This window comes from Emydura macquarii, unplaced genomic scaffold (assembly GCF_026122565.2).
Source record: "Emydura macquarii macquarii isolate MOO-44397 ecotype Brisbane River unplaced genomic scaffold, CSIRO-AGI_Emac_v2 contig_2768, whole genome shotgun sequence".
Classification (NCBI taxonomy): domain Eukaryota; kingdom Metazoa; phylum Chordata; order Testudines; family Chelidae; genus Emydura; species Emydura macquarii.
In genome coordinates, this window is record NW_027132905.1 from 33,800,612 (window position 1) to 33,816,362 (window position 15,751).

At 53.6% G+C, this 15,751-nt stretch overlaps 1 protein-coding gene across 2 annotated transcripts in view; it reads left to right on the forward strand.

Moving 5' to 3' along the window:
* ECE1 (endothelin converting enzyme 1) overlaps positions 1-15,751 on the forward strand; it is a 114,413-nt gene that overhangs the window by 83,630 nt on the left and 15,032 nt on the right. For both annotated transcript variants that reach the window (XM_067566970.1, XM_067566969.1), the window contains 6 exons: positions 891-1,082; positions 10,527-10,669; positions 11,991-12,105; positions 13,454-13,564; positions 14,650-14,748; positions 15,577-15,654. In XM_067566970.1, the coding sequence (XP_067423071.1) occupies positions 891-1,082; positions 10,527-10,669; positions 11,991-12,105; positions 13,454-13,564; positions 14,650-14,748; positions 15,577-15,654 (738 nt within the window). The remainder of the gene's footprint in view (positions 1-890; positions 1,083-10,526; positions 10,670-11,990; positions 12,106-13,453; positions 13,565-14,649; positions 14,749-15,576; positions 15,655-15,751) is intronic.

The window sequence follows — 15,751 nt, forward strand, 5'->3', positions numbered from 1 at the left end:
CCACTGCTTTCCCCACATCCAAGAGCTTGTCATCTCCTCATAGAAGGCAATCAAGTTGGTCAGGCATGACTTGCCCATGGTGAATCCATGCTGACTATTCCTGATCACCTTCCTCTCCTCCAAGTGCTTCAAAATGGATTCCTTGAGGACCTGCTCCATGATTTTTCCAGGGACTGAGGTGAAGGCTGACTCGTCTGTATTTCCCCAGATCTTCCTTCTTCCCTTTTTGAAGATGGGCACTATATTTGCCTTTTTCCAATTGCCCCGGGCCCCTCCCCTGTTCGCCATGAGTTTTCCAAGCTAATGGCCAATGGCTCTGCAGTCACATCAGCCAACTCTCTCTGATTTATGACGTGCTCAAGCTCCTAGAAATGGGGAGGGAGGATGGTCTCCTTTGACTTTGGGCCTGAAGAAGGCTGTTCTTCTGCCACGGTAAGCCGGGAGTCTCCTGCAGACATCCGCACTCACAGGAGGCATAGGATGAGAGAGTGCATAGATATGAGTGAGGGAAAGCAGGCAGTGTTCTACCAGATGTGTGATAGGGGCATTGTGGAAGAGGCAGAAACTTGCCCTCCAAACCAGAAGAATCACATCAGCAGGAGATGGTGCTGGGGGTGGGGCAGGCATTATGGGCAAAGTGGGTTGATTTCCAGCCTGGTGTGGATAATAGATGAATTGTAGGCAACCCTGAGAGTCTCTCCATTAGTCAGGATCCTGCTGGCCTATTGGTGCTGTCCTAGCAGGGCTGCTAGAGGTTCCTGGTTTCATGCAGAGCCTTGGGGAGTAAATTCAGGCCTTTCCCTGGCTCAGCACTCATTTCTTACTCCCAGCCAGGAGCAGCAACTAACAGCAGGAGCACATCACCTTATCTTCTTGTCCCTGGCATCCAGGTGCTCACTGGATACCTGGATTACATGGTGCGGCTGGGCATGCTCCTGGGAGGGGCAGATGAGGAGTCCACCCGGCAGCAGATGCAGCAGATCCTGGACTTTGAGACGGCACTAGCTAACATCACCATTCCTCAGGAGAAGCGCAGGGACGAGGAGATGATCTACCACAAAATGACAGCCAGAGATCTCAAGGTAAGGACAGCTGTGGCACATAATATGCCCTATGGTGAGAAGCAGAGGCTGGTCCTTGGCAGTAATGGAGGTGGAAGGGCTCAGCTGGGGAATGGGGGAGGGGCTACCTGTATGCCCGTAGCCTGCCCCTGGCAATGGGATAAGCTTTGCCAATAAACAAATAGTCCTACTGTGCTGGGTGAGGAGCGCTGGAGAACATGCACCAGGCAAGTACGGAAACTAAAGCACAAGCCACATAAATGGCTTCTGTTCTCTAATGTTTCAGAAACCAACTAATAGATTGTGTTCACGTGAACCCATCTATATCCAGAAGCAGCTGTGACTGCTAGACCACAACCCGCTTGCCTTCCCATGCCTACCAGTGCTGTGGTGTAATCCTGCAACTCAGCATCTGAGACTTTTCAGGGACTCTGCACTCAGCAAACATTCTGACTGGCCCAGCTGGTGCTCAAGGCTGAGAGTCAAAAATAGTCTCCTCAATTCACAACAAAGAAGAGCCCTTCTGGGAACCAGACAGCTTGTTTTGGAAGCTCAGTTTCAATTTCAGAACCTAACCAGAGGTACCAGTGTTTGAAAATGTTGGGGCAGGTTACTGTGAGCTATTGCTCAGCACGTTGCTGCTCCCAACTCCTGTTGCATCATCGAGATCTAACTCATGGACCTCTGCCTCACTGGGTGAACAGCAAGAGTTTCCTCCCAGAGCTTCTCCATGCTGAGAGCCTAGCTAAATGTGTGAAACCCCCGTGACTCTGGAGAGTGTGGTTTTACCTGGGTCCTGCATCGCGAGGCCTACACTTGGCCTAGTAGAATTTTCTCTTTAGGAAATGCATCTGATCTTGCTGCCTAGAGCACCATGCTTGTACAAACTGCTGCAGCTGCCATTCTTACTAGCACTCCACCTAGATCACCCCTGTGCCTGAAGCCCCCGAACTGGCAGAGTCCCTGGTGATGCAGTGTCCAGTGCTGGATTGTGCTGGGGATGGGGTAGGAGCCATGGCTGCACTCTAGCTATTCTGGGCTGCTGAATGACTATCTTTGACTCTCTTGCTCTGTGTGCATATTCTTCCCCTGATCTGCTGCAGGTGACTTGGTTACATGCAGCAGGTATCACGCACACTGTTTACACACAGCCTCCTGAGTCCTGCCGTTTCTGCTGTTAGCCCGGCCATCTGCCACTCGTTTAATTTTGAGGCAGCTGTTTGCACAGTATTGAGACACACGTAACAAGGATCTCCTGTAATAACTGGGTGCCGCTGGAGGGTCAATATCTCGATAGCATCCCAAGACTCACTTCTTTGTGCTGGTGTCTCCTGGGTCCCTGAATCCTTCACCTGAGAGCCTGATGAGAGGCTGTGTATCAGCACAGTGAATACACCACTCTTCAGTAGTGAAACTACAGGTTCTTCAAGTGCTTGCTCATGCTCATTCCACTATAGGTGTGTGCATGCTTCCATGCCCGGTTACCCGGGTATTTTTCCCCTTAGCAGATCCCATAGGGCCGGCTCTGGCGCCTCCTGGAGCCCCGCGCACATGCCGTGGTATATGAGGCGCTGCCAGCCCTACACCCCTCAGTTCCTTCTTTCCGCCCGTGATGGTAGCTGGAACTAGCCTTGCTTGCAATCGCAAGTACTATTCCCCTAGTTTGGACTGGTTATTCTGTTTTTAGTTTTTATAATTAGTTAAGTACTTGATAATAGAGTAGTTAGAGATAAGGTAGTCCCAGCTGGGACTTCACGCAGCCCAGGCATGCCCCGGTCACCAGGCTTCAAGCCGTGTGCCTCCTGTGGGAAGGCCTTCCCGCTCAGTGACCCACAGGACAGCTGTCTTAAGTGCTTGGGGGAAGCCCACAGAAAGGATAAGTGTAAAATCTGCAAGGCTTTCAAACCGAGGACTCAAAAAGACAGAGAAATCTGGTTGAAAGCCCTGCTGACGGATGCAGCGCTCCTCCTGGCGTCGGAGTCGACCCGCTCCGCCTCGGTACTGAGTGTGGCATCGGTTCAGAGCACTCGTTGGCACTCTCCGTGACTTGGCACCGCGCCACTTCCCCGGTGCCGAAGAAGAGGAAGAAGCAGCGTGTGGAACGTGGACACTCCCCCACACCGTCAGTATAAGTGAGGTCGAGTACCGAGATGCACCGAGCTCGGCCTGTGGAGACCCTTTCTCCAGTGCCTGCATCTCCGGTTAGGAAGCCTCCCCTGACTCGTGGGAGTGGGAGAGCCTCTCTGCCGATGCCGTCGACGCCAGAGGCTTTTCAGGTGGCAAGAGCCTTGTTGGCCTTGCCCACGCCGCCTCCGCCCCACCCTCCACCAAGGGAGAAGGGGCTGGTGCTGCAGGGGAAACCCGCGTGGTCCCCCTGAATGGCGGAGGAGATCCCAGGTACAGGAAGGAGGATCTCCCGCAAGGCGGTCACCTAGGGTAGGGCACAGCTGCTCCCCTAGCAGTCGCTCCAGGTCAGCAGCGTCAAGCCATCCTGCTCCAACGTGGAGCATGGAGTCTCCCTCCTGAAGCTGATCCCTGGCTCCAGAGGCAGCTCAAGCTAGGAGACGGCACCAGTCGAGGTCCACAGACAGCTCCCGTTCCTGCTCCCTGGCACCGAGGAGTTCGCCTGCACCCAGGCGGCATAAAACCCGGTCGTAGGAGGAAGACCCGGCACCACTGAGTTCACCCACGTGGAGATGGCACAGAACCCAGTCGCCGGAGTCTGTCTCGGTACCAAGGAGTTCGGGACGGTGCCAACCTTTGTCACTGAAAGCTGCTAAAGAGCTCAGGGCAAGCAGCACTGGAAATTGTCAGTACCGAAGCAACGCTCTGGTACTTCCAGCTCTTCGGAGCGCGACCCCGCACATCAGCACGGTTTGCAGCGATGGAGGCATTCCTCCTCGTCCTCCAGGTTGGAGGTGTCAAGGGGGCATTCTCCGTTAAGGTGGAGAGCCCGTGACCCGGAATACTGCCTCCCCCCCGACACGGTACCGCAGGACCAGAGACTCAGACTCTGATGCTGCTTCGGGATCTTCCTAGGGGGTAGTCACCGGGCGAGCCGGCGTTCCCAGAAGGTGCCAGAGCCCCTGGGGCAGTTAGTCCCCAGATGGCCCCAAGGATAGTGGCCACCCCAATGGCCTTATTGGATCCCATGGGGTCTCCAGGTGGGACTGGGACCCCAATCAATTACATCTTCGGGGATGCAGTCTGTATCTTCAGGCATCACTCCTCGGACGAGGGGTCAGACCCACATGAGGGAACCTCAGCGGGTACCGCATTTCATCAGGAGGGGGCACACCCGCAGGCTGCACCCCTGCAATCCTCCTCCTCACCTGACGAGGCAGTCTCCCAGGACCACCCTGCACCACTGGATGACTTCAGGGCGCATCAGGAGCTGCTCAAGAGGGTTGCCTCCAACTTGGGGCTGGAGGTGGAGGAACTGAAGGAGGCTGCAGATAGCCTCTTTAATGTTCTGGTGGAGGCTGCCCAGCTCGAGTGGCCTCCCAGTCCACGAAGAGGTCCTTAAAATTGTGAAGGCGCTGTGGCAAACCCCCTCCTCGGTCGCCCCAACGTCAAAGGCAGCCAAGAAGAAGTATTATGTCCCAGCCAAGGGATGTGGGAATTTGTTTACTCATCCCGCCCCTGGGACTCTGGTGGTTGATGCTACGAACCAGAGGGATAGACAGGGTCAGCCAGGGTTGACTCCCAAGAACAAAGATAACAAGAAGCTGGATTTGTTTGGGAGAAAAATGTATTCAATGGCAAGCCCTCAGTTTTGGATTGTCAACCAGCAGGCTCTCCTGGGCAGGTATAATTTCAACCTGTGGGACTCTCTCAGGCATTTTGTGAGGCCCTGCCCCAGGACCAGGCCATGGATTTTAATACTATCGTGGAGGAGGGTACCGCGGTAGCTAGAGCAGTGCTCCAGGCATCCTCGGATGCGTCTGACTTGGCGGGCAGGGCTATAGCCTCCACCGTTTGTATGTGAAGGTGCTCATGGCTCCAATCCTCCGGACTGTCCCAGGAGGTTCAGCAGTCCATTCAGGACCTCCCCTTTGATGGGTCAGCCTTGTTTTCAGACCAGACTGATGTGAAGTTGCACAGTCTGAAGGACTCCAGGGCCACGCTTCGCTCCCTGGGCGTTTACACACCTCAGTCTTCTAGGCGTCAGTCACACCCCCAGGCACAGCAGCAGCCAAGCCTTTCGAGCCCTATAGGCAATGGGACAGAAATAGGGGGTCTAGAAGAAGGAATGAGCCCCCTAGCTCATCCTCAGCCCCCAGCAAGGGTCCCCCAGGAGGTCGGGCAACCAAAGGAGACATTTTTGATGGTGCGCTCGAGGGTGGCGCCTGGACCATTCTCCTGGATCCATCCCGCCCCTTCCTAAACAGGCTAAGGCCCTTCTACCTCGAATGGGCCAAAATCACTTCGGACTGATGGGTCCTTGGGGTAATCTCAGGGGGCTATGCCCTGCAATTTACATCTACCCCGCCCCCAACACCCTTTCCCCGCCGTCCTTCTTCAGGAACCCCTCTCATGAGCAACTCCTCATACAGGAGGTGGACACCCTCCTCAGTCTGGGGGCAATGGAAATGGTCCCTCAGGGCAGAAAGAGGAAAGGGCTCTATTCAAGGTATTTCCTCATCCCCAAGGCGAAGAGGGGTCTGAGATCCATTGTAAGGCAGGTGGCTGTCCCGCCCTGTCAGTTTCTGAGGGAGGCCAGACCCAGTCCCTACCCTGCTCTGGCGGGTGTTAGCCCAGTCCGGGGTAGGGAAACAATCACATGCCCCTAGTGGGGCAGCAAACAATCACATGCCCCCGGCGGGGCAGCAAACAGTTCAGGCACTCCCACTGAACGGGGTGGTCAGGGAAGGAGGGAGGGGGATGCAGGCCCACCCGACTCCACTGCGTCCCAGCCCAGGTCCCTAGCCGTGGCAGACGGGTGTGCCACGGAGTCAGCAGGGTCCCAACAGCAACACGCTGATTCCCTGGACCGCGTTTCCCCTCCCCTGGGCTACTTCCTGCCCCCTTTCCCTCGGATACCTGGTGGGCCATGGCCCAGTCGGCCTTGTTGGTGTAGTCCCCCAGAGGCAGGTTGCAGAACCCCTCGATATCGTCGTGGTGGTAGGTGGTGGTCAGGCGTAGGGCAGTTCCTCCAGGTCCAGCCCCATGAGGGCCCTCGCCTCGTCGTTGGCCTCTGGTAACTCCTCCAAGTCTGGCTCCATTAGGGCCCCCTCCTTGTCATCCACATCCAGCAACTCCTCCAGGTCGTGGCCCATCTGGATCCCCGGGTCCTCTGGGGTGCTCAGTTACAGGGGTACCTCTGGGCCCCAGGCTGCCAGCCGCTCACTTGCTGGCGCCCAGTTCCAGGCCCCAGTCTGCTTGCCCAGATACCAGGCCACAGGCAGCTCGGGAGAGCGAAGACAGACATCCTTCCCCTCCAGGAGCTTGCCGCCAACTGAGCTCCTGGGCCTTCCTTTTATACTTCCTGTCCCACCCCTTCGCTTCCGGGCGGGCAGACAGGCAGTCTATGGCTAGGCCCCAAGCAGCTCGGCCTGTTCCTCCCTGTCAGTCTCAGAGGGAGGCCACATCCACTCACTACACCCATATTAGACCTACCTCGTCTAAACAAATATGTCAAAAAGCTCAAATTTCACATGGTCTCCCTAGCTTCCATAGCCCCTTCCCTGGATCCAGGAGACTAGTATGCTGCCCTTGATCTCAAGGATGCATACTTCTATATATCTATCCTCCCCAGCCACAAGTGCTTTCTTCGCTTCATGGTGGCTGGCTCCCACCACCAATTTACACCCTGCCCTTTGGCCTATCTTCAGCTCCGAGAGTGTTTACCAAGTGCATGGCGGTAGTGGCTGCCCACCTGCGACAAAAAGGTGTGCAAATCTTTCCTTATCTGGATGATTGGTTGATCAGAGGCAGGTCCAGGTCCCAAGTGCAGAACAGTGTGACCCTCACTTGCTCCATGTGCCGCAGGCTGGGGCTACTCATAAACGAACAGAAGTCCACATTAACCCCAGTGCAACTCCTAGAGTTCATTGGGGCTACCCTGGACGCTTCCCATGCCAGAGCCTTCCTGCCTCATACACGCTTCGAGGTGATGGTCCTCATCATCTCCCAGCTGCACCAATGCCCCACGGCAACAGCCAGGCACTGCCTGCAGCTGTTAGGTCACATCTGTGGGACTTTGCCGTGAGTGAGGAATGATGAGGCGGATCATGTCAGCAGGTCGTTTCTACCCCGCCACGACTGGTCGCTACACCCAGAGGTGGCATCTATGATCTTCTGGAAATGGGGTGTTCCCCAAGTGGACCTGTTCATGTCGGCCTGCAACAGGAAGTGTCCATGATTCTGCTCTTTCCGGGGTCGAGAGACTGGGTCAATTTCCAACACGTTCCTCGTGGACTGGACGTGGAACCTCATGTATGCGTTCCCGCCCATTCCGCTCCTGCTCAGGGTCCTGCTGAAAACGAAGAGTGACGGAGCAGCTGTCCTACTAATTGCTCCAGCCTGGCTGAGACAGCACTGGTTCAGCATGCTGCTGGACCTTTCGATCGCCCCACCCCTGGAGCTCCCGAGGCAGCACAACCTTCTATCCCAGGACCATGGTCGCCTGTTGCACCCAGACCTGGACTCCCTGCACCTCACTGCCTGGAGGCTCTGTGGCTGATGGAAGGCGAGAGAGACTGCTCAGTGTAGGTCCAGCAAGTCCTGCTTGGCAGCAGGAAGCCTTCTACACATGTCATGTATCGGGCTAAGTGGAGACCATTTACCAGTTGGGCGGAGTCCCGGGGTATCCCGCCCAGCCTCTCGCTCATACAGGCGATCCTGGAGTACCTGCTCCAGCTAAAGTTCCAGGGTCTGGCGCTGGACTTGTTGAAGGTTCATTATTTCGGCCTTCTATCAGCCCGTAGAGGGGAGATCACTGTTCTCCCATCCCATGTCGGTCAAGTTCCTCAAGGGGGTCGAGAGGCTTTATCCGTAGGTCCGTGACCCGGTGCCTCTCTGGGATCTCAACCTGGTCCTCTCGAGACTCACAGGGCCCCCCTTCAAACTCATGGCTTTATGCCCTCTGCTCCTGCTTTCATGGAAGGTAGCCTTCCTCGTGGCCATTACCTCAGCTAGGAGGGTCTCTAAGATTAGGGCCCTGATCTCAGAGCCCCCTTATATGGTATCCTATAAGGACAAGGTTCAGTTGAGGCCGCATCCGGCCTTTCTGCCCAAGATGGTTTCCCAATTTCATTATAATCAGGATATTTTTCTCCCCATGTTTTTCCCCAAACCTCATGGTTCAGAGGAGGAGAAGAAATGTCACTCACTGGATGTGAGATGAGCCCTGGCCTTCTACATCGAGCATGCAAAGCCATTCCGGAAACTGACGCAGCTCTTCGTTGCAGTGGCTGACCGGATGAAAGGCTCACCTGTCTCCACCCAGCGCATCTCCTCGTGGATTATGTCATGCATCAAGTTCTGCTACAAGCAGGTGGGGTGCTGCTTCCGGGAACCATCACAGCGCACTCAACCAGAGCTCGAGCTTTGTCTACAGCCTTCCTGGAGAGAGTGCCCGTGCAGGACATCTGCAAAGCTGCCACCTGGTCATCGGTGCATACCTTCACTTTCCACTACGCCATCGTCCAGCAGACGAGAGAGGACGCAGGATTTGGCAGAGCAGTGCTGAGGGCAGCTCACCGGTAACTCCGACCCACCTCCAAAGGTATTGCTTATTAGTCACCTATAGTGGAATGGACATGAGCAAGCACTCGAAGAAGAAAACAAGGTTACTTACCAGTAACTGCTATTCTTAGAAATGTGTTGCTCATGTCCATTCCACAACCCACCCTCTGCCCCCACTGCTGGAGTTGGCAGAAAGAAGGGACTGAAGGGCCATAGGGCTGGCAGCGCCTCATATACTGTGGCATGTGCATGGGGTTCCAGGGGGCGCCGGAGCCAGCCCTATGGGACCTGCTAAGGGGAAAAAAGTTCCGGTAGCCGTGCAGGGAGGCGTGCACACACCTATAGTGGAATGGACATGAGCAACACATCTCGAAGAACAGCAATTACTGGCAAGTAACCTTGTTTTTCATACCTCTGCCAAACCAAGGGAGATAGTAACCACAGCTAGCGCCTGTCTAGGCTTCACATCCTCAGAGGAGGTCAGCATCATTATCCCCATTTACAGATGTTATTTGTCTCTGCCAGCACCTGCTGGGTAGTAGAAATATACAGGCACAGAGATTTGGTTTCAAGCTTTGTTATTAACAGCTGGATACAGACAAGGGAGGGGATGAGATTACCTATTTCCTCCTGCAGCCACAAGCTGCTCTGAGAGACAGTGCGGCCCCGAAAACTAGGACACAGGAGACCTGAGTTCTATTTCCAGTGCTGTCAATGACCCGTTATGTATGCCTCAGTGTCACCATCTGTACAAGGGGTATAATGATATTGAGCTTCCTTTTTAAAGTGCTTTGAGATTGGCAGATGAAAAGTGCTGTAGAGGAGTGTTGGAGCTGTGTAACCTGCACTAACGCAGGGTGGCTCTGTCCCCCCAGTGGCAGGGTCACCTGTAGAAGTTTATGAGTCTTCTGCTGAGCTACCAGAGATGCTCCTTGAACTCAGGCTGTAGCAGATTGATTGCTTAGATGAATTGGTCCCAGGTTCAATCCTTACTAACCGTGCAGCCTGGGGCACTGATACAGTTGTTATTCCCAGAGCAGTGGGAATAAATTTACTCCATTTGTCACCTTGAACACTCAGTTTGCATCATCCTGGATTATTACATCTTTTTTTTCCTTTCGAGGGGCCAAGAGAGGAAATAATTCTGTCCCCTTCAACCTCCAGAAGCAGGAGTTGTCCTGGGAACTCTATTCTGCAAATTCTGACTAACCCATTAGATTGAGGGTGACGAGTTTTCCTCACACTTGGGGGATAATAGTTTGCATCTCTGCATAGAAAGGGCAGGCAGCTGGCTGAGTCTAGACATACAGTACTAATTTAAGCCATCAGTAAAAGAGCAACAGCAATCAGTTATAAAACATCTGTCTTGCATGCAATGGCCGCATACTAGGATCCGTTCCTCACTGAAAGTGCCTACCAATTCAGATTCCTCTTGGAGGAGACCTACGATCATAGCTAAAGACCCTGTCCATCCAGCAGCCTAGTCCACCTGACCCTAACTGCAAGACCTTGAGTTCTCAAAATAAGGTCCATACACTATTGACCTGATACAGCAGCTGATGGCCTCAGACGGACATCAGTGAAGCTGAAGGTAAAAATGCTTTAATCCATGCCTTTGGAGTGAAGCTGTATTTAAAGGGCAAGTATAACTGAGGACCGCAGCTGCCCTCCAGACTGGTCCTTGGGCTAACAGTCTGTCCAGATAACATAGTCTCTTGTGCGCTGTGTCTCATTGGATGAGCAACATGTAGTTTGTTACCTCTTCCTCTCTTCCAGAACCTGGCGCCAGCTGTTGATTGGATGCCCTTCCTCACCACTGTGTTCTACCCAGTGGAGCTCAATGAATCTGAGCCAGTGGTGGTCTATGCCAAAGAGTACTTGGAGCAAGTCTCCAGCCTCCTCCAAGCTACGGACAGATGGTGAGAGCTCTTACCCCTGAAGGGCAGTGCAGGTATAGGAAACATCCTCCAGAATCCAGTCCGCGTATCAAGAAACACGTAGGGTACTAGACTGTTATGCCCTGCGAGAGACAGGAATAACCCTCCACCAATCACATCTCTCCCTCATCAGAAGGGCTTATGGAACAAGCTGCCACTAAATCTCCTGTCACACCCTAGCGACTCCTTCAAGGATGCTGGGTTTATCCAAACTTGCAATTCTACAGTGACACAGCTGTGCCACTGTAGTGTTTCAGTGCAGACACTGCCTACAGCAACGGGAGGGGTTCTCTCATTAGTGTGAGTAATCCATCTCTTCCATCGACCTAGCCATGTCTACACCAGGGTTTGGCTCGGCTTAACTACATCGCTCATGGGGATGGATTTTTCACACCTTTGAGTAACATAGCTGAATCAGCTTTTTAGTGTAGACTAGGCCTTAGACAGCGAGAGAGAGCCTTGGAATCCAGAAGTCCAGAGCAGCCATTCACACGCTAATGCATCTGAGTGTTGTTTGCATCAGGAAGCTAGGTTTGGGGGTGGGAACAGGAAAACCCAGATCCTGAAACAGAGACTTGCATATCAAGGGGTTGCTACTGTATAGACTGCCGAGCTCAGGTCCCCAGCTCTGCTGATGGCCTGTGCTGAGATTAGCAACGTAGGGTTCCTCTCTTCTGCACCAACATACATCCTTTGCACCCCCACCGGCTCTGGGACACTGTAAGTCAGAGCAGAATCTCCCTACCTAGACCAGGCAGTGGGCCAGGCCATCCACTGCTCCCGCCCTCCTTGCTTCACACAGACGATGCTGAGACCTTCTTGCTTGCAAACATCCCTGTGTAGTTTATTTGCAGTGCTTTAACCCCTTCACCATTACATGGCAGTGTCTCCACACCCTTACACACCATATCTCAACTATCTAACCCCTTCTCCAAAAGCTGGGGGGAATGGTGTCTCCTTCCAGAGAACTCCCCTTTGTCAGGCCCTGCTAGCCCCTATCTCTTCCACTTCTCCCCCCTTGCACTTCCTTCCTGTGCCTTTTTTATCCAGTCTCCTTAGTAATGGGCTAATTAGATCCTTAGCTTCCCTGCCCCAGTCTGATCTGGTAATCGGGAATGCCTCTCCTTAATCAGGCCCTCCCAGTGTGCCTACTTGGTTAAACAGTGACCAGAGCACTGGTTCAGGTACCAAACAGCTGACCCAGCATGGGCCAGAACAACAAAGGTGGGGGGACTCGATTCCAGAGAAGAATTGAGAACTTCCGTGGCTAGTAGAAAATCTTTTTTTCTCTCCTGCATGGCAGTCTCCTGAACAGCTACATGATCTGGACCTTGGTGAGGAAAACCAGTTCCTTCCTAGACCAGCGCTTCCAGGATGCAGAGGAGAAATTCATGGAAGTCATGTATGGGACCAAGAAGGCAAGTGTGTGGAGGAGAAGGGAGGGGAGATGAGGGACATCACTACCCAAGACAATCTTCACTACCTACCCCCAAATCACTGTGCCTCTTAGCTTAAAATCTTTGTGGCTGCTCCCCTTCAGCCTAAACACTTCCCGTGTGGCAGTGGTCCCCCCCACACCCTCAGCCATCCATAGGAGAGACGTGAGCTTTTCATTTACATAGAGCTGCCCTTCTGATTTGGCAGGGCCACAAGCTGTTGGACTGGAGGGAAGGGCAGAAATTCCTCCCTTCCCTCCCCAGTGCTGGAGGGCCTGCTGCTGGAGTGGAGTGGGCTGGCCCGTGACTTGCAGAGTTTGGGTGGGGTGCCTGGTCCCACACAGTCACTTGCCTTGCCTCTGCTTAAGGCCACCCTTGTCTCACTGAGGACTCAGTTGAGGCCACCAGAATCATTTCACATTTGGCTCCAGCTGTCCAAAAGCCAGCGGTGTTGCCCCCGCTGCACTGAGCTCTTGGTGAAGCTGCTGAGCAACATCGTAAACGCGCAGAAGGATTGCTCCGTCCTCCAGCCAGCCTCAGAAATGGCTTCCCAGCCCACTCGCTGTCTCTGGAGCCTGGTCCTCTTCCAGGCAAGCAGTCTGGACCAGATGCCTGGAAGAGGGAGCCAGTTAGTTTTCAGCCTGACCTCTTGCTCTCCCACCAGCCCAGTTGAGCTCAGTTCCATCCAGGGTCGCCTGGGCAACAGCTTTGATGGGGCTGAATTAAGAGCAGCGCAGGCACCCCAGGATTGAGACCTCACTGCCTCGGACAAGGCGCTGGGATTGGTTTCGTCTGTGCCTCTGATTGCTTCTTCGCTGTCTCTGAGGGGGAAGAGGTGGCAGGAGGGGGAGCCTCTGGGCCTAAGAGTGGCACTGGGGGGGACAGGCACTCACCCAGCCCCATGGGGCGTGGGGACAGCACAGTGTGGAAGTGATCATCCCAGTGGAGTGAAAGAGAGCCCTGGCAGGCTTGAGTGATGGGAGTGTCTCTCTGAAGCCTTCACGGCTAAAGTAAGGGAGAGTGGGAGGGGAGTGCTCCCCCACACGCACACACACATGGGTGCCCTTCTGTCCCCACACAGCTCCCCTCCTCTCTCTACTTGGCTGAGCATGGCCTGCTCCCCCCACACACAGAGCCCCCCTTCTTCTCCCTCCAGCCCTGGCTTGGCACCTCCTTCTTTCCCTCCCCCGGTTCCTCCTCCTCTGTAGCTGGCACACTGAGTGCACCGGCTCCTGTTTAACCCACTGCTCCCAGCCCTGCCAGAGGCCAGAGCCAGGTCTGGCAGGGTGCAGGAGTGGCTGGTTTAATCTTTGACTCTCCTCCTCCACAGACCTGTCTGCCACGCTGGAAGTTCTGCATCAGCGACACCGACAACAACCTGGGCTTTGCGCTGGGAGCCATGTTTGTTAAAGCCACTTTTGCAGAGGACAGCAAGAAAATAGTATGTCCCCACCTGCCAACGTGTTACTGCACTGGCTCGAAGGGCCATGGGGAGTGAATCTGGAGCTGGATTTATTTACTGTCTCTCAGTGATTGCCTTGTATGGGAAAATGAAACTCCCCCAACATAGTGTATAAAGCTTCAAACAACAGCACTGTGTGGACACCATCCATGCCTTGGGAAACCTCAATGTGGGGGTGGAGGGAAGGGTTTGGTGGTGTACCCCAATCAGTCGCTGCTCCGATAATTAACTGCTGCCTAGCCCCTGTCACCACCAAACCTACTGGGGAGAAAAAATCCCTGATATTTCTATAGCAGTTCACAGGGAGCTCTGGCCATTTTCTAGATGAGGAAATTGAGGTACAGAGGGACACGACTGGCCCAACATCACACAGTGAGTTACCAGCAGAATTAGAGCAGAACCTTGATTGCCTGGCTCCTAATCCAGTGTCCTACCTGCTGTGCCATGCCACTTCTTGGGAGAATTGGCAGCTCTTCTGTTTGGAAAGGGACTGTCTATCCCATACCCAGACTATCCAGTACAGTAGACTGAGGACATTGTCCCAAATGGACATGACTGATTGTCATTACAGGCTGCAGGGTTACAGACCATACTCTAGGAGCAGATCTTGCCATAGCTGGAGAGGCTGCAGACCTAAGGCTCCCTCCATAAGCCTTATGCCATCAGTGACGTTCTTAACTCTCCTCATCCTTACAGCCTCCTAACTAGATGATTGAAAGCCACTTTCTTTTTCTGCCCTATGTTTGTCCTCCGTTTGGCAGAGCCCAGCGTACACACACACCAGCTCTAACTGCTCCTAATGGCTCTCGAGCCAATATGACCTTCTTGTCTCCTGCAGTGCACAATGGCATCCTCTTCATCAGCAACAGCTCTGCTCTAGGGGGAGTTTTGGCTTGTCCGACACTATGTCTGGGCCTTCACATCCTGTTTACGGCTGAGTGTGGTGGGGGCTGTCTCTATCTACCCACAGCTGTTTCAAAAGACTTTTACTTAAGTCTTTGATTCTGCTGAGCTGGGTAAATGTTTGGGCTTCTGGCTAGCACAAGACCTCTTATTTTGTCTAGGCCGAGGAAATGATTACAGAGATTAAGACAGCCTTTGAGGAAAGCCTGACCACACTGCAGTGGATGGATGAAGAGACGAGGAAATCTGCCAAGGAAAAGGCAAGTGGTGTCTAAGCAAGGCACAGTCCACGCCTCAACCCATGCCTTGGGGGAACTCTGTAGAGCCCCTAGCATTTCCATCATAAAATTCCAACTGGTTTCAAGCAGATCCCAGCATTTTCCATTTGTCTCCTCAGAGCCGGGGAGCTTCCACATTTAATTTGTTTTCAGTACTTGTTACCCATCCTTGCTGTTTCTTTGCTAGCTTGGAGGGTCCAGGGCCGTGATCATCTAAGCACCACGGCACCTTAAGATTCATCGGAGACTAACAAACTAGGCCTTAGTTATGTGTATTCCATAGGCATGCACGGCTGGGATAGATTCCCTAAGGGACAGCTCTGTCATGTGGGAGCATGATCTTTGAGGTTTATTCTTACCCTTTCCCATTGTAAATCCCAGTAACCCAAAGTTTGTGACCCCATAAGTGTGCAGAACTCTCCGCCTAGCAAGGTTGGGACCCAATAGGTGACACACGGAAAAGACTCAAAATGACAGAGACACCGATTATTCATGCAAGAAAGTTAAGAATGCTGCAGGATCCCTTCCATCCCTGCACACAAGTCTCTGAGACTTGGGCCTATGAGCCTGCATCTCTGATGCAAATCATTTTCAGCAATAAAAGTTAGTTGGAGGGCATAGCACAAACCTGGGTGGAATGCAAGGAACTTTTACATGAGTGACAGCCTTGGAATTGGGGACCTGTGGCTAAGCTGGACTCTTGCCCCACACATCCTGCACAAGCTCACAGGATGTGCACAGATCAGAGGAACAGCCTTGTGCTGTGTGACCCTTGTCGATTACTCTTCTCTCTTTCTGACTTTAACCCAGGCGGATGCAATCTATGACATGATTGGCTACCCCAAGTTTATTATGGATGCCAAGGAGCTGGACAAGGTGTTTCATAATGTAAGTTGACTGGCCACCCCTGTCCCATGGCTGTGTTCCCTCTACTGCTGCTTTCCCATTCCCCTACCCCTCGCTGTAGGAATCCACTGGGGAAACT